This window comes from Hyperoodon ampullatus, assembly GCF_949752795.1.
Source record: "Hyperoodon ampullatus genome assembly, chromosome: 14".
NCBI classification, from domain to species: domain Eukaryota; kingdom Metazoa; phylum Chordata; class Mammalia; order Artiodactyla; family Ziphiidae; genus Hyperoodon; species Hyperoodon ampullatus.
In genome coordinates this window covers 55,348,449-55,367,600 of record NC_136927.1, presented here as the reverse complement: position 1 = coordinate 55,367,600, position 19,152 = coordinate 55,348,449, and the positions used below count along the sequence as shown (strand labels likewise).

General features: G+C 41.9%; 1 protein-coding gene across 1 annotated transcript in view; it reads left to right on the top strand.

The window, feature by feature from the left end:
- Positions 1 to 19,152, top strand: part of EIF2AK1 (eukaryotic translation initiation factor 2 alpha kinase 1) — a 31,377-nt gene that overhangs the window by 2,472 nt on the left and 9,753 nt on the right. Inside the window, 10 exon segments of the mRNA XM_079720163.1 lie at positions 4,488 to 4,646; positions 7,992 to 8,125; positions 9,313 to 9,350; positions 10,101 to 10,200; positions 10,788 to 10,868; positions 11,755 to 11,854; positions 12,387 to 12,447; positions 12,777 to 13,104; positions 14,277 to 14,388; positions 18,438 to 18,538. Coding sequence (XP_079576289.1) covers positions 4,488 to 4,646; positions 7,992 to 8,125; positions 9,313 to 9,350; positions 10,101 to 10,200; positions 10,788 to 10,868; positions 11,755 to 11,854; positions 12,387 to 12,447; positions 12,777 to 13,104; positions 14,277 to 14,388; positions 18,438 to 18,538 — 1,214 coding nt within the window.

The window sequence follows — 19,152 nt, the reverse complement described above, 5'->3', positions numbered from 1 at the left end:
GTAAGTAACACCTGTGTTCTTTAGCAGCTCATCCTGTAGGGAGTCTCCTGGAGCCAGCATCAGCCTTTGATCAGAGTTTCTGCATGGTTTTTTTTTTCCTGTGGAACAGCATGGCGTTAGAAGGAGGGCTGACAGTAAGCCCATTGTCAGACTCATTCATTTTCCTTCTTTCATCTGACAAAAATGTTTTTACCTCAGATTAATTCTACAGGTTCTTTAATTTAATAATGGACCATTTGGATCATACTTTCCTCAGGAAGTTGAATCAGGTCATCCCTTTCCTGTTTGTCTTACTCCCCTCCTTCTTGGCAGAATTCTAGAACTCTAATGCACATCGGGTTTAGATACCATTTCCTACTCTTTAATAAGAGAACTTGACCTCACCTTTCCTTTCAGCCACTTAACCTCTTCCTTTTCTCTTGACCAGAACTGTGAAATGGGAAGCTTTCAGCCTCAGCCTTCATTTCCTTTCAGTTTTACTCCTTCCTGCATTTGGCTGTCTGTCCATTGGTCTTTTTAAAGTTGTCATTTTCTTGATTTATTAGGTTCAGTTGACTCCACTGAGCAACGATTCTTTTTTGTTTTTTATTAAAAAGTAGAATTTTCTCATTGTAGAAAATAGGAGAATGTAAAAATAGGAAAGTGTAGAAGCAGAAAACCCTCCTAAAAAAATCTCACCACTGTTGACAATTCAGTACTTAAAAATTTTTTTTCACATTAGAGAGTATGTTAAAAATGTAGAAAAGCATGAAGAAGAAAATTAGAAAAACCATAATCTCATCGCCCAGGGATTACTGTTTGTAATTTAAATATACAAACATTACATTTTGGCTTAGCTAGAGACAATTTTTTGGGTGAATTTTGCATTTAAAACTGTTTGTCAAAGAAAGGTATTCTGAATGGATTCAAGATTTTCTGTCTGATTTTGTCGTCCAGACAAGATAAAAATTTAGAGAAGTCATATGCAAAATTTAAAGGCATAAAGGAAGAAGAGGGGGAAGTGTATTTATTCACATCTCTGAGGAGAACTCACTGCTAATAATTTGGTGTATTCATTTGCACATATTTCCTGAGAGTTGCCGTATGCCAGGTAGATGCCTAGATATGAAGGATCAAACAGGCAGACTATAAAACAGCTGCTCACTAATTTCACTCTTTTTGTAGCCTCTTTCATTGAAAGCACGGGGCAGAGATTTCTGTCTGTTTTGATGTTTCCATTCTTTTTGTGTGTGTGTACATTTATATAGATATAAAATAAATATATTTAAAAATCGTGATCGTAAAAATTTTATGTTGCTTTTTATTTTTTATTTTTATTTTTTGGCTATGCCTTGCGGCTTGTGGGATCTTAGTTCCCCGACCAGGGGTTGAACCCAGGCCCCCGTAGTGAAAGCTCAGAGTCCTAACCACTGGACCACCAGGGAATTACCTTATGTTGCTTTTTATTTTTTATTTTTTTATTTTTTAGAAACTAATTTTTTTTTTTTTTTTTTTTTTGGCTGTGTTGGGTCTTCGTTTCTGTGCGAGGGCTTTCTCTAGTTGTGGCAAGCGGGGGCCACTCTTCATCGCGGTGCACGGGCCTCTCACTGTCGCGGCCTCTCTTGTTGAGGAGCACAGGCTCCAGACGCACAGGCTCAGTAGCTGTGGCTCACGGGCCCAGTTGCTCCGCGGCATGTGGGATCTTCCCAGACCAAGGCTCGAACCTGTGTCCCCTGCATTGGCAGGCAGATTCTCAACCACTGCGTCACCAGGGAAGCCCCTTATGTTGCTTTTTAAATGTGAACCTTTATTAGCATTTTCTTGTGACAAATTAGTCTTTAAGAACGTTATTTTAAGACCATCACATTCTGTACTATCACTTATTTAGTCTTCGCTGTATTGGTGGAAAACAGATTTATCTTTTTTTTTACCATTAGAAATAATGATGGGTTTGACATGTGTATACATTAATCTTTGTTAATATCTGATTATTTCTTTAGAATAGACCCACAGAAGTAGGATTTGTTGGGTCAAAGAAAAATATTTTAAAAAGTTTTGATATGTTTTGCTAAAATGATAACCAGAAAGGTTGCACTGGTTTGTATGAAACTATCTCCCTCACCTTCATTAGTGTTACTGTTTATGGCCTGCTTCTTTGACTTGATACAGGATTACTTATGATTATCTTTCTATACACCATCATTTATAACAGCTACATAGTATTCTATTATATGTGTATAACTTGTTTAACAAATTTTTAATACTTTGTTATCCTGAACACCTTGTACATATATATTTGTTGTGCTTTGTTTAATTATTTCCTTGGTTTACATTTCCAAAAGTAAAGTTTTGCACATGTGAAATTCTACAGTGTATTGTCAAAGGTTGCAAACACCCCCTTGTGTTCGAAAGTATCTAGTTTTCTGTGCCCTTAACAATACCAAGGATTCCAGGCTTTAAATAGTTACCAGTCTGATGGCAAACTCTTGTACTGTGGTTATTTTACTATGTATGTCATTACCTACTAGTTTCATTAAGCCTATTTGAATTTTAATTGTGCTTCATTTTCTTACTAGCTTGTAAGAGTGCTATATAAATTTTATTCCCTTTTTCTTGTCATGTACAGTAAAGGTATCTGTACTGTATCTGATTTTGTGATTCATATTTTAACTTTAAGATGTCTTTACATAGAGAAGTTTTTACATGGCCACATTTTCCATTCTTTTTCTTTCTCATATTCAGGCCATAAGTATTCATTTAAAATGAATAGCACATCTCCATTCATGCAGGTCTTTTTTGGGCCACCTACAGGTCGGAGAGGTGAATTGGTGAATGAAGTCTCAATTTCAAAACCTCTCTTCCAGGACCTTTAGTAGTTGATAGAGAAGCGTGGAATAAAATGTTTCGACTGGGGCTGATTTGAGAAGGTGTAGGATACCTGGGCCCTGTCTCCACAGGGCATTTCCAGCTGAATGGGTCAGCGGCTCCTGAGTTTGAACTCATCTCTCATCCAACAGCCCCTCTTACCAGTTTTCACTCTCGTTAACCTCTCCTTCCTCTCGTTCCTAGTGTTTTAAATCCTGACCCGTCCATTTCTTTCTTGTTATCTCTGGGACCTGTCCTTTCCTCCACATTTCTGTCACTTACCTGCTTTATAGGCTCACCCTGACTTCTTGTTGTCTTTTTTCTTTTAAATTTATTTTATTTTTTAAGTTCATTTTTGGCTGTGTTGGGTCTTCATTGCTGCGTGCGGGCTTTCTCTAGTTGTGGCGAGCGGGGACTACTCTTCATTGCTGTGCGCGGGCTTCTCATTGCTGTGGCTTCCCTTGTTGCGGAGCACGGGCTCTAGGTGAGCGGGCTCTAGAGCGCAGGCTCAGTAGTTGTGGCACGTGGGCTCAGTAGTTGTGGCTCACGGGCTCCAGAGTGCAGGCTCAGTAGTTGTGGCGCACGGGCTTAGTTGCTCCGTGGCATGTGGGATCTTCCCGGACCAGGGATCGAACCTGTGTGCTCTGCATTGGCAGGCGGATTCTTAACCACTGCGCCACCAGGGAAGCCCCTTCTTGTTGACTCTTGCATGTCTCCTTCCAGGCTACCTATCACGTGTCCAGAACAGTTTCCTCAAACATGTTTCCTGCATTGTGTTTTCGGCCGGTTAAATAATGTATTAAACAGTGCGTGAGAACCTAACGACTGTCAGCTTTAAGTGCCAACTCAGCTGTCCGCTTGGTCTTGTTCAGTGGAAAGAGGATGGGCTTGGGAGTCAGTCTGATCTGCCTGCTAACTTGTTCCTTAACCTTTCAATGAGATCAGTGTCTGCATCTGTAAAATGGGAATGGTAACATAGGGCGTTTCGGGAGGATTCGATGAGATTGTGCATATAAAACACCTGGTCCGGGCTTCCCTGATGGCGCAGTAGTTGAGAGTCCGCCTGCCGATGCAGGGGACATGGGTTCGTGCCCCGGTCCGGGAGGATCCCACATGCCGCGGAGCGGCTGGGTCCGTGAGCCATGGCCGCTGAGTCTGCGCGTCCGGAGCCTGTGCTCCGCAACGGGAGAGGCCACAACAGTGAGAGGCCCGCGTACCGCAAAAGAAAAAACCCAAAAAACCCCACCTGGTCCATAGTGTGTAGCTCAGAGTAAAGATTCCGTTCTTCCTCCCTTTCTCTTTCTTTGCTGCCAGACTTCTTTCTTGAAGGAAGGAAGCCATCCTGTTCCTGCTTGCTTGCTTGTTTGCTGGAATATTTATTTGTTTCTACCTTTGTACACATCATCCCTAACCAGCACTTCCTCCCTTCCCGAACTGGCATCTCTCTGCTAGTCCTTCCAGAATTCAACTCAAAACTCAATTCCAGAATGTCTCTCTTGATTAACCCCACTCACCTTAACTACTGTTTTGCTTTTTATTTCCTTAAATTTAAATAGTGTGTTTTCCTAATTAGAATATGCTGTTTTGTCATTACGAGATATGTTTACCATTTCTTAAAATTTTTTTCCTTTTTTAATTTGCAGAATCTGATGTTCCCGCAGAACTCCAGGTGCTGAAAGGACCCCTACAGCAGCCGACCTTCCCTTTTGCAGTTGCAAACCAGCTGTTGCTGGTTTCTCTGCTGGAACACTTGAGCCATGTGCACGAACCAAACCTGCTTCATTCAAGACAGGTGTTTAAATGTTAGTAAGAATAAATTAACCTTGCTAAATAAAACTTGTAAAATTACTCTGTTGTTTAACGCTGTCAGTCTGAGAAGCAGCTGGTATATAAAAATTTGAAATAAGCCTTAGTAGTACATCTTGTAAACTTATTTTATGTTTGCCTTTGGGTAATTCCTTATGAATATCATCCTTGGGGACCCTGCAAAAGATTAATCACCACAAAATTGTGTGTATTTAAAAGGTAGTTCTTTTTGATTTATAAGTGATAATTCATGCAATTTTCGAAGATCTGTTACGGGTTAGTTGGTGAACAGGTACATGAAAATCCCAGGTATTGATTCGGAACTCATTTTTGCCCAGAGCCCTGAACGGTTGTGTTTTGTGTCGTTGAAGGAAACTGTTTTCCTCTACACATTGAATACTTCCGACACCAAATGTGTGGGGCTTTCCTCCCACACGGACCAGTTCTCCTGACACCAGATGGGTGTCTTACAATTCACTTCCGACACTATCTCCCTGGAGTTGGTGTCAGATCTGGCAGGTTAAGGGCTCAGTCCTACAAGACTGTCCTCATTTCAGATGCCAGTCGAAAGTAGGAGGTCCCTAGGTTCTCAGGTTACCCCACATTTGTGTCTGACTTGGCTCCAAATTGGGGGCTCCCAGTGCCCCTCCTCAGGTTTGATAATTTGCTATAACAGCTCACAGTACTCAGGCAGACACTTACTTTTTTTAAAAAATAAATTTATTTATTTATTTATTTTGGCTGTGTTGGGTCTTCGTTGCTGCGCGTGGGCTTTCTCTAGTTGTGGCGAGCCGGGGCTACTCTTTTTTTTTTTTTTTTTTTGCAGTATGCGGGCCTCTCACTGCTGTGGCCTCTCCCGTTGCGGAGCACAGGCTCCGGACGCGCAGGCTCAGCGGCCATGGCTCACTGGCCCAGCCGCTCCGCGGCATGTGGGATCTTCCCGGACCGGGGCACGAACTCGTGTCCCCTGCATCGGCAGGCAGACTCTCAACCACTGCGCCACCAGGGAAGCCCCGGGGCTACTCTTCATTGCGGTGTGCGGGCTTCTCATTAAGGTGGCTTCTCTTGTTGTGGGGCACAGGCTGTAGGCACGCGGGCTTCAGTAGTTGTGGCTTGCAGGCTCTAGAGCGCAGGTTCAGTAGCTGTGGTGCACGGGCTTAGTTGCTCCACAACATGTGGAATCTTCCCGGACCAGGGCTCGAACCCATGTCCCCTGCATTGGCAGGCGGATTCTCAACCACTGCGCCACCAGGGAAGCCCGAGACACTTACTTATGCTTACCGGTTTATTATAATAAAGGATATGATAAAGGATACAGAGGCACACAGGGTGAGGTCCTGAGGGTCCAGAGTGCTCTACCTTCTGTCCCCACAGAGTTTGGGTTCCCCACCCTCCTGGCAAGTGGATGTGTTCACCCACCCTGTACTTTAGGGATTTTTTATTGAGGCTTCATCACGTTGGTATGCTTGATTATTAACTCAGTCTCCAGCCCTTCTCCCCTCCCTGGAAGATGGGGGTGTGAAGTGGAAAGTTCTAAGCTTCTAATCAAGGCTTGGTCTTTCTGGGGACCAGCCCCATCCTGAAGTGACCTAGGGGCTCCAGCCACCAGTCATCTCATTAGCATACAAAAAGACTCATCACTGGAGACTCCAAGGCTCTGAGAAGCTCTTGTGTCAGGAACTGAGGTCAGAGACCAAATATTAAGACAAAAGATGCTCCTAATACCCCTGTCACTCAGAAGATTATAAGAGTTTTGTAACTGTGGAGCTGTGTGTCAGGAGCCCGAGACAAAGATCAAAATAATCACGGTGGTTGAAAATGTTTATTCCTGCCATAGGTTACTTGTCTGAGGAGCAAGCACAGAAATGAGTAGAGTTACAGATTATGGCATTTCTGGTTCAGCTTCATAGATTGAACTCTTGAGTAGCCCACACCACAAATTCTAAGTGTCTTTTCTACCAAAAGTCTTCCCAAGTCTTGTTTGGTGTTAGAAAGCCTTAAATTTACAGATACTTTTATGTGATCTTAGAAGAACATAATGTTTTTAGTTAAAGGTAATTATCATTTTGATAAGCTTCATGGGACATAAGAAATGGTAAAAAAAAAATGTTATTTGTCCAGTATACACTTATTTTCTTGAATATGTGTTGGGGGGGGATGGGTCATAGAAAAGGGGGTGTTCTGTAGGTTCCAAACCCGGGGATTATTTTCTGGTATAGAGAAGCAGATTATAATGCTTTTAATATAGTACTCTCGCTCCTGATTAAAGCAAAGCTATGAATCTTGCTGGTTTTAAGATGTCTTAAAATTCCTTATATACAGCCTTTTTAAAGCCTGAACTTTAAGACAAAGTTGATTATTTTTTAAAGAGAAATGAGAGTGTTAATATCATTATTACCTTTTACTTACTGTTTCCCTCTTCTGACTGTGAATTTCGGTTTCCTTTCTTCCTTCGTGTCATGGTGTTCAAAATAAAGGATATTTAAGTAAATGTTTTTGATGTGGTTTAGTTAGTTGACAATCTAAATGGAGAGTTTTTCACATAGAATTTTCTCTGTAGTACCTGTATTCCTTGAACGAGTAAAAACCAAGCACTTTTGTAGAAACTTCTTTTTCTGAGCAGCCTGGTCTTGTGACTTGAGACTTGACTTCCCCCTGGGTATTTGGTCTGTACATACATCTCAGATGTGCTCTTTGTATGTTGGTTAAGGATATTCCATAATTGAAAACAGCTGTTCGTATTCACTTTTGTTGTCAGTTCTAATCATTTGTTTCCACTCCTGCCTTTTAAATTTTTATTTATTTACACTACCCCTCCCCCTCCTTTTTTTTCTTGCCTTTTTTTTTTTTTTTTTTTTGCGGTACGCGGGCCTCTCACTGTTGTGGTCTCTCCCGTTGCGGAGCACAGGCTCCGGATGCGCAGGCTCAGCGGCCATGGCTCACGGGCCCAGCCGCTCCGCGGCATATGGGATCCTCCCAGACCGGGGCACGAACCCGTATCCCCTGCATCGGCAGGCGGACTCTCAACCACTGCGCCACCAGGGAGGCCCTCTTGCCTTTTTTAAAACAGAACTTAGTACTTTACTGACTGACCAAGCATGGTAAACAAATGACTGTAGAATGTAGAGTGTCAGGTAAGAAATAACAGATGAGCCCCTGATCAATGAGTGTAACCAATCATTCCATCTCTTCAGAGAATCAGTCTCCAAGCTGTAATGTGTGCGTAAACATAACTTTTTTATGATAGAGGCTATTATTATGACTTTATTTTCTGTGTATTCTTGAAAATTGCCATCTCATTGATGGCCTTTCTAATAATTGTTTTCCATATTTTTTTATAGTACTTTGTCAGACCTTTATCAAAATGGGGCTGCTGTCATCCTTCGCGTGTAGTGGTGAGTTTAGCTCCTTGAGGCTACATCACAGCAGAGCTATTATGCACTTAATGAGGTCAGCTAAGGAGAGAGTTCGTCAGGTAAGCACTAAGAAATGTACTTGGAGTGTGATAAAAACATTCTCATTTCAAGAGAACTGTATTTTAAAGCATTCTGAAATCCTGATTATAACATAGGTTTAACGTTAACTTCCATTTGTTTATTCAACAGATGTTTATTGAATGGCTGCTATGTGTTAGGCTCTCTTGTAGGAGCTGGGGTTCAGGCAGTGAGCAAAATAAAAGTCTGTGCCCTGGGGCGGGGGTGGTGGTGGGATGAATTGGGAGATTGGGATTGACATATATACACTAATATGTATAAAATAGATAACTAATAAGAACCTGCTGTATTAAAAAAAAAAAAAGTCCCTGCCCTCAGGGAGCCGATGTTCTGACCAGCGGGCAGTAAACAGTAGAAAAAGAAAAATACATGGGGTGTTAGGTGGTGGTAAGAGTTAAGGAGAAACATAAAGCAGTGAAGGGCATTAGAAAATGTTGGGAGGGGCCGTGTAGTGTGGCAGGTAGGACCTCGCTGAGACAGGAGCAAGGAGCTGAGGTTGAGGAATGAATCACGCAGAGGGAAAGCATTCCAGGCAGAGGAGCAGCCGTGTGCTGGCATGTTTGTGAGGCTGACAGGCAGCCAGTGGCAGAGGTGGAGTAAGCAAGGGGGCACATGGGAGAGGCGGGGCCGAGGGGCAGATGGAGATGGATCTGGAGACCGTTTTAATGTCTTTGGTTTTCACTCAGTAAAATGAGAAGTGTTGCAGGGTTCTGAGCATGGGAGTGACATAATCTGACTTTAACGGGTTCTCCCCAGCTGCTGTGTTGAGAATACATAGAGGAGGGGACTGAGGGCAGAGGCAGGGAGACACGTGCAGTCATACAGGCACAAGGTGCTGGGGGCTTGGAACGGTGACATGGGAGCAGTGGTCAGTTTCTGCTTTTATGTGAAGGGGAAGCTGGCGTTGTGTGCCGGTGGCGCTCCTTGGTAAATCTCAGCTTTGTCCTTGGATGGCAAGAATATAGCTTTTTTACGGGTGATCTTTTAGTTAATAGAAAAATGTCTTTAATTGCACACTCTTAAGTAATATTGAAAAAGCCATTGGGTGGGTGTGTTTTTTTTTTAATATTAGTTTGAGCATTTATACCAATCTAACATTGAATTTTGATAAATTCCTTATTCCATGAAATTTTCAAAATGCTTTTTAAAAATAACTTTTTGATTTTAGGGTCCTTGTGAGGATAATTCTCATATCCAGAAGATCAGGTATGTGTTGAATACTTTTTTGACTATGCAAGGAGTAAACTGATCCAAAAGAAATCAGGATTAAGAATTAATCCTGAATTAATCAGAAATTAGTAGTGGGGTTAAAAATAACGTAGTTAGGGTAGTTTATGAAAATTAAAAACATTGTAAGATTAAAAACTTTTTAAGATTTGCTAAAAACTTTGTAAGATTTCTCATTCTCACTTTGATCACCCTTCCCCCGCAATTCCATGTGGATTCCATAAGCCCCACTCTTAATTCAGAGCACTGACATCCAGTCCCTGTCAGGGGAACACCACTGAATTTCGGCTGTATGTAGGAAATGCTCGTTTAAAATCTGTAACTGGTCTGAATCATTAAGAAATTTAAGGAAACTTATCACTGAGCTTAGCTACTAACTCCTTCCTGTTAGTCATCCTTAGGATTCCTGTTAAAACAATAATAATAAATAATAATATTAACTTAATAATTATTAAAACAATAATTTCTAATTGGAACACTGATTACTGGTAAAATACTTAAAATTAATGATCCCCTTGCTATCTCTATTACGCTATTGATTAGCTTATTATCAAATGTTTTCTTCATGGAGAATGAAAACTTTCATTTTAGCTCATCCTTTCCAAATGATCACAGTTTAGTGATAAACGAGGTTTGCCAGGTTAGTAATACAGTGGACATGGTCTGTCTTAGAACATTTTGGTTCTCTCATGTTTGGGGATTGATTGATTGATTGTGTTTAACTTTCAGATCAAGGGAAGTAGGCTTTGAAGCACAAACTTCACGTTACTTGAATGAATTTGAAGAGCTTGCCATCTTAGGAAAAGGTGGATATGGAAGAGTCTACAAGGTGGTTTTCCACATATTTGTTTTGACCCCCTACTCTAAACAATGTATTTGCAGAAGTTGTTTTCATTATTATTATTTAAAGTGCTCAAAGGAAAATTCCTAGAAATCATGTATGTTTACTTTTTATTTAGATTTGTCATTTACAGGGAAGTGGGCAGGTTTTAATGTTTTCCTAACCACATTGGTGATTTAGGTGGATTCTGGAAACTTTGAGTTTCTGTTCTGTAGTTAATTTTTATTAAAAAAATCTATTACTTGCAAAAGTTTTGCTGCTGTGTTTTGCACATAGCCTTTTTGCTAACATTCCCATCCTTCAGACCTAGAGATTCTAGGAGTTGGACTGTCAGTACAGTTGGAAAAACTATTAGTCTAGTTGACTACGGCTGACTTCTCTGAACATAGTAAAGAGAATGCATAAAGCATGGAGTCCAAACCACTGAACCTCCAGGGAATTCCCCAAGACGTGTGTCTTTAGCTTAATTTTATCTCTTTGGCTAGTTTGGATTACCTAAGGTCAGGTTAAAAGAACTTTCTTTATTCAGTTGGATTTAATGGTACGATATACTTTGTCTTTTCCTCTACTTTTAGGTCAGGAATAAATTAGATGGTCAGTACTATGCAATTAAAAAAATCCTGATTAAGGGTGCAACTAAAACAGATTGCATGAAGGTATGATTTAAAACATTTACTTATTTTGAATAATTGAGTATTTAGGTCCTTTTGAAAGAGTTTGTGTGTGTGTGTTTGTGTGTATTTGGGAAATACTTGGTGGTATGGATTGCAGTTTACTAGGAATGGGTTACCATAAAATAAACATCAAGATTAAATTTTTATTTGACTTAAATTTTTTATAGGCACTTTAGGTTGACCACATTTCAGGGTCATTGCTGGAGAAATTAATTTTTTAAGTAAACTATTCATATACAATATATAACAAGCTTTTTATGAAAAACACAGGTGCTCAATTCAGGTCCAAGTCTTCTCCCTGACATGCTGTGTGGTCCCAGGCAAACGACCTAGTCCTCTAAGCCACTTCTGTCTCCTGCCCTTGAAAATAGTGGTGACAAGAATGGTTTTATTTACCTTGGAGGTCTGGACTTACTTGTAGCAATGAAATGAGGGAATGATTATATATGAGCCATGAAAAGTGTAAAGTGCTATATGCATGTCAGTTATTTAGTTGCTATAACAACTGCAGGGCTTGCCTGGTGGCGCAGTGGTTGCGAGTCCGCCTGCCGATGCAGGGGACACGGGTTCGTGCCCCGGTCCAGGAAGATCCCACATGCCGCGGAGCGGCTGGGCCCGTGAGCCATGGCCACTGAGCCTGCATGTCCGGAGCCTGTGCTCCGCAACGAGAGAGGCCACAGCAGTGAGAGGCCCGCATACCGCAGAAAAAAAAACCAAAACAACAACTGCATTTGTGTCTCACAGAAGTATTCCCATTATTTTAACACAGTCTAGATTCCTCGTACAGAGGGAACAAGTATTATTTAATACCATGAACATTTAACAAATTTGTCAGTAAAAACTAGCTCTAAGTATGTTTCTTCTTCAGGTACTACGGGAAGTTAAGGTGCTGGCTGGTCTTCAGCATCCTAATATTGTAGGCTATCACACTGCCTGGATAGAACATGTTCACATGGCCCAAAGGCAAGGTGAGTGGTTTTAGATGAAACAGTTGAAGGGTTGGTAAATTTCAGCCCGTGGGTGACACCAAGCCTATGTCTGTTTTTGTGCACCCCACAAGCTGAGAATTTTTTTTTTAAAGAGTTAAATCAAAGGAAGAATTATTTTGTAAAGATTATATGAAATTCAAATTTCAGTGTCAGTAAAGTTTATTAGAACACAGGCTCGTTCACGTGTGTTATCTTTGGCTGCTTTTGCACTACGAAAGCAGAGTTGAGTAGGGGCAGCAGAGTCCCCTAGGGCCCACAAAACCTGAAATATTTACTGTCAGGTCCTGTACGGAAGGTTCGATGAGCCCTCGCGTAGTTGAACAGCTCTGTTTTTGTCTTTTCTAAAATCTGCCAGTCATTTGAATAAGCTTGGTGTATTTGCATTTTGCCAGAAGGTCGTGACATTTTTAACTTCTTGTCTCATTTGGTCTTACTTATGTATTTTAGCTCTGCCTTTGACTATAAATTAGAAAACTGGGCTGCTTGAAGATTTCCTTTTGTTTCTATTCAGCAGATAGAATTTCTATTCAGTTGCCGTCTCTGGAAGTGATCTCTGACCAGGAGGACCCCAGGTACGTGGGCTGCCGTGTCCTTTCATGCCCTAGATGTTACCTCCAGTCACCTGCTTTGGGTCGCCTTTGCCTTTTACAACTAGGAGCTCAGGAGTGTTTTGGACTTTCTTTTTTCTTATTTTCATTACAAAATGTTAAGTTATATTCTTCCTCCTCTCAGGTATTTCCTGTCAGTATTTTTAAGTAAATGCTGCTGCTAGACAGACTGGTTGTCTCTTTTGTCAGGAGTTTACCAGTAAGATTCATACAGGCTTGAAGGAACAGTTGAGGTGCTCTGGATCTTTTTTTACATTGGTTTTTATCTTTACTGTTTTTTTTTTGGCCTCCAGAGATCAGTGTGATGTTAAAAGTGATGAAAGTAACAGCTCATCCATTATCTTCGCCGAATTCACCCCAGAAGAAGAAAAATCCTTGGGAGAATCTGGCGTTGAAAATCAGAATAATAGATTGGTGAACTACGGCGCCAGTGTAGTCACAAGAGATGCCAGTGAATTTGAACCGTCCCTTGAGCCCCAAGAAAAAGGTGTGGCTGACCAGTCTTCCAGATCGATTGTTGGGCATCGGCTGCCACTTCGGCATAATTCAGACCTAGAAGAGAATTTCGCATCCACTGAGGAATCTTCTGAAGAAAACTTAAACTTGTTGGGGCAAATGGAGGTAGATGAGTTTCCCAGAACCTGCGCATTTGCTGTTTCCCTGTAATAACGGCGTGGAGGACGGTGATTAGACGTGGCCGGCCCTCCCCCGCAGCCGGCTTCCCTCCTCGGCTCCCCCTCCCTGCCTCTGCTCTTGCTCTTCTGCCCTCGCGCGGCCTCCTGACACGTGGCCCGTGTATTTGGTCCTCCCTCCTTCTCTTAGTAAACTCCTCCTGGTCCTTTTCTGACCTCCCTGACTGGGGCATCTCCTAAGTACACCCTGGAGCAGGAAGCATCACACACGTTCTGTTTCTGTGGTTGGTTAGCATCATGCTATCAAAATATAGTTATGCAGAAAGATTTTCTGTATTTTGGAACACGACTTTAGGAGACAAGTCCCAGGCAGATCACCAGGTCAGCTTTCAGTGTCCTAATTACAGTACTTAGGATTACACTGATGTGCTGGTGCTCTCACCCTTACTGAGTGTTAGTATTTAAACTTGAACGTTAACAAGGTCTGCGCATAACCTGTCGTGTTGGAATCACAAAACTGTATATACCATCTGTACGCTCGCATGTAGAATTAATCCTGGTTCTCCAGGTATATGAGGTTCTGTATTTTTATGAAACACAAAAAACTTTGAGTAGGTTCCCAGAATATAAAGGAGTTGAGTTTAAGGGACCTTTCATCAGAATCAATTCATTGCTCTGTAATACATTTGGAAAATTTTCCTGAATGGGCTACAGTGAGCTTAATTTTTGCTTACTTTTTTCTTGGACAAATTATTAGTTATGTGAAGCCAGATAAAGTGTGTGCACACTCTGGGGTATCCATAGAGTAGTAGAATACCATACAGCCAGCCTGATGCTTTATCTTCAGCTTTAAAAACTGTTTATCTCGAGAGCAGACTAAACAGTTTCAGGCCCACGGACTCTGTCACGTTCAAGAGCTTCTTCCATTTAATACCTGCCTAACCCCAGCCGGGCCTGCCTCTGCCCACTTGGGTCATGACGTGTTGTGTTAAGTATTGCTTTATTCCTCTGTCTCCTTCACTAGACTTCAGGCTTCTCGGGCAGGCTTGTGTCTGTAGTCTCTGTCCACAGCACGTAGCCCGGTGCTTGGCCTGGGGTAGGCAAGGGAGCATTTGTCCGCTAAATGGTGCAGATGGGAGCCAGTGGTGTGTCGCCCCCTAGGTGCAGTACCACCTGATGCTGCACATCCAGATGCAGCTGTGTGAGCTCTCGCTGTGGGACTGGATCACGGAGAGGAACCAGCAGGGCTGGGAGAGCATGGATGAATCCGCATGTAAGTACCATGTGGGTGTTCGAGAGCTGGGCTGGGAACTACAGACATATCTGCCGCCTTCTGCCTCCAGGTGCTTTAGATTGGGGGGAAAATCACATTTTTAAAATATAAGTAGGTATTTGGAAGTTAATATTTTCTGTTATAGATACATAGTTTTTTGATATTTAAGAGTACTATGCTAGAATTTAGTATAATGATTTCAGGTAGAAAAGTGCTTTTAAAAATTTTTAAGGGGAAATTTAAATATTTGTTTTATTTTTTTAACCTGAAAATGTGATACTTTGGGACTTCCCTGGCAGTCCAGTGGTTAAGACTCTGCGCTTCCACTGCAGGGGGCATGGGTTCAATCCCTAGTCGGGGAACTAAGATCCTGCATGCCGTGCGGTGTGGCCAAGAAAAAAGAAAAGACTGAAAATGCGATACTTCTATATAAAGAAACCTTTAAAGAAACCCTTATAGAAGGGCATGTGGTCAAAAGTTTGTCTCCCTCAAGATCCATATCCCCCCTGCTCCCCTGCAGTTATACAATAGCCTCTAGAAGTACTCTGTTAGGTTAATATTTGTAGAATATTATAACACTGGTTCTCAACTTAACACTGCATGTAGAAATCACCTGGGGAACTTTTAAAAAGATGTTGTCAATAAAAAAAGTAACTTTACAGTGGAAGAAACGTGACAAACACTCCCTCAGCAAGTAATCAAGGTCAGCATGAACAGCGATAACTCATGTTGATAGTATGTGCCCTTGATAAGAAGCTATGCGAAGGTCACGGTATCTCTGTGATTTTCCTCCCCAAAACTCATAACCCCAGTCTAATCACGAGAAAACAGACAAATCCCAACTGAGGGACATTCTACAAAACACCTGACCAGTACTTCTCAAAACTGTCAAGGTCATCATAAACAGGAAAAGTCTGAGAAACTGTCACAGACCAGAGGACCCTCAAGAGGCATGACAACTCAATGTAATGTGGTATCCTGGATGGAATCCTGGAACAGAAAAAGGACATTAGGTAAAAACTAGGGACGTCTGAATAGCCTGTGGACTTGTATCAGGATCAGTGCATTGTGACATGTACCAGACTGATGTAAGGTGTTGGTGACAGGGAAACTGGGTGTGGGGTAAGTGGGAACTGTGTTCTCAGGTTTTCTGTAAATCAAAGACTGTTTTTAAAAATGAAATCTTTTTAGAAAAAGGGTGTTGTCTGGGACCACACCAGTAATTTTTATATAATTGGTCTTGGATAGGGCTTGGCCTTTGTTATTTTTTTTGTGAAAGTTCTCTTGTTGATTCTAATGTGCGGCCAAAGTTGAAATTCACTGCGGTAGATGATCAAAATAGGGGATGCAAGTGACCTGATTCTAAGTAAAGGCTCACCTAAATATCGATCATTAATCATTTGCTGTTCACTCCTAGTGACACTATAACCCTTTATTTGGCCTAAAACACGGGTCAGTTGGCCTACTCAGAATCTTAGACTAGCTAACCGTGGAGACGGAGACATAACGTCTCTCTCCAGCAGCTCCTCAGTGCCCCTCTGTTTGCCATGAAATTAGAACATGCCAGACTTTGTTCAGTTCAGTCATGGTAAGCGGTGCGTGGGGTATTTTTAGGGCCCGGTAAAACTGGATCCTTGGCCTTCTGCATGCGCATTATAGTGCTATGTGCCCATCTTTGTGGAAAGAGAATGGTTCATTCCAGCCCCATGTGCAGTTGATCTTGAAGCTTACGTTTGGAAAGTGAGTCCTTAACGAAGTGTGGGGTGAGAACTCTAATCTATACCATCCAGTACGATAAACCCGTCAAAACAGTGAAGGCAAGAGATGGATCATACTGCTAGCAGGATGTATATTTTTCTTTTAAAAATATTTTAAAATAAAAAGTTTTATCTTTGTAGCATTCCAGCCCTGTGTGTCCAGCTTTACATCAATCACAGTTTTTACGTGAATCATTCCCAACACTCCCATGAGCGGCACACCTGGGTTTGAGTCATGGCTCTGGTACTCACCAGCTAGAAGGTTTTGGGCAAGTCAGTTAACAGTTTTGTCTCTATCCTCACCTGTAAAATGTGGATCATCCCTGTTTTATGAGGTTGTTGTGAGGATTAAAGCAGTGCCTGTAAAGGATGTAGCACTGAGTGGAAACTGATCACTGGAGCAAGTCTGTATAATTACTGAATCCTCCAACAGTTGCCTACCATTTGGACGTGTTAGGTGAGTTAAAAGGAAAACCAAATTAAAGACAGACCAAAGCAAGGTAGTTATTCTGAATAGCTGGGAAAGTCAGAAAGCCCTTTTTGCATTTCTTCCCAGACAGGTTGGTCACTTCAGGGGTGGGGTGGGGGCGGGGGTGGTTCATACTAGAGGTGCTTGTAGTGGAACCATTGTTTTTGTTTTTTTTTTTAATTTTTATTTACTTTTTGGCTGTGCCATGAGATTTGCAGGATCTTAAGTTCCCCAACCAGGGACTGAACGCGGGCCCCGGCAGTGAAAGCACAGAGTCCTAACTACTGGGCCACCAGGGAATTCCCTGGAACCATTGTTTTTACACACACACACACACACACACACACACACACAGTTTTCTGTCTTAAATACTTGAGGTCCCTAAATTATGTGCTAGACAGTGTAAAAGGAGGGTGTGGAATAGGTTTGAGTTCTATAACAAAGTTGGCTCATTCAGGGAGAAGGGAGCATGTGGTGCTCTCGTGCTCAAAGGTAAACAATAGGTTTATGATTTTATTTATTTATTTAATATATTTATTTATTTTGTTTATTTATTTTTGGCTGCATTGGGTCTTCGTTGCTGCGCAGGGGCTTTCACTAGTTGCGGCCAGCGGGGGGCTACTCTTTGTTGCGGTGCGCGGGCTTCTCGTTGCAGTGGCTTCTCTTATTGCGGAGCACGGGCTCTAGGTGCTTGGACTTCGGTAGTTGTGGCTCGTGGACGCTAGAGCGCAGGCTCAGTAGTTGTGGCGCACGGGCTTAGTTGCTCTGCGGCATGTGGGGTCTTCCTGGCCCGGTGCTCGAACCCGTGTCCCCTGCATTGGCAGTTGGATTCTTAACCACTGTGCCACCAGGGAAGTCCCTGATTTAGTCTTACCAAACCTCTCCACTCTCTAAATTCCCATATTATGTTATGCTATTAATAGATTGATTAATTCATTTACCTTTTCCCCCCTCTACTTCATTTGTCCATCATTTTTGGAAAATGCAGCATTCCAAATCTTCCAGGCAATAGAAGCTCACCCCTTGGGCTAAAATAATTTATCTTTTTTCTTATTCTGTTATTTGTAATAATGTGTTTAATCCACAGCGGGCCAGGACACCAGATTTATTAGCATTAAACCCCAGATGTCAGGGGTTGACGGGGACTGAAACGTAGTTTAATCTAGCCACCCGATGCCTGAGAATTGTTTACAAAGCAGTTAATACAGGGGCTCTGAGTGACATGAGAGGTCCTCTCTTTCTGGTGACAGAAGTCCATCGACTCTTGGGAGCTAGTTTGCAGTGGCTTCTTTGTTTGCTGATTTCTAGGTTTGAAACCATTGTGGAGTACTGACTGTGTTGACAGTCTGAATGTTGTGTGGTGTCAGGTGTTAATGTATTTATAACTACGTTCATTACATTTTTTTTTAATAAAGTTATTTATTTTTCGTTGCGTTGGGTCTTCATTCCTGTGCGCAGGTTTTTCTCTGGTTGTGGCGAGTGGGGGCTACTCTTCGTTGGGGTGCACGGGCTTCTCATTGCAGTGGCTTCTGTAGTTGTGGAGAAGGGGCTCTAGGCGCACGGGCTTCAATAGTTGTGGCATGTGGGCTCAGTAGTTGTGGCTCGCGGCCTCTAGAGCACAGGCTCAGTAGTTGTGGTGCATGGGCTTCGTTGCTCCACGGCATGTGGGATCTTCCTGGACCAAGGCTCGAACCCTTGTCCCCTGCATTGGCAGGCAGATTCTGAACTACTGCACCACCAGGAAAGTCCCCTCATTACATTTTGATGTTATGTAACAAGTGAAAAACTATTAGAGAAATAAAACTTTTTTTTTTAACTTAAAGGTCCTTATGTTATGGCCAGTGTTGCAACAAAAATTTTTCAAGAATTGGTGGAAGGTGTGTTTTACATACATAACATGGGAATTGTACACAGAGATCTAAAGGTAAGTGGGGAAGATTAAATCATTGACAGCTGCTTACAGGGGTGACTTGGGTATTGGTTTATTGAATTAAATGAGATCATGTACCCTAGTTTATTTACCTCGGAGGTTATCATTACCTTTATATTGTATAAATCATTGTTCCATAGGTCTAGAATGTGAAAACTTTAGATTGAATTTAAAAGGAGTAATCTTTGGGCATTCGAAAATTCTAGCTGTTTTCAGGTAGTAAGTGTGCTCTGAGTACTAATATAACTGATGATGCTAAATGTATTTCTTGCTGACAAAAATACTCATTTCTGCCTTAGAGGTAAAATCTGTTTCTATAATTATCCCTCTTAAAAGAAATTTAACATGGGAAATTTTTTTCTGCTGTTTTAAAAATCTGTAATGACTATTCCAATTTTTATAAAAGACTATCAAGAAAGAGAGAAAATAGGGAATTCCCTGGCGGTCCAGTGGTTAGGACTCCATGCTTTCACTGCTGGGGGTGCGGGTTCAGTCGCTGGTTGGGGAACTAAGATCCCGCAAGCCATGCGGCATGGCCAGAAAAAAAAAAAAAGAGAGCGAGAGAGAGAAAATATATTTACTTTTTTGGCTGAGAGTTTTAAATTAAT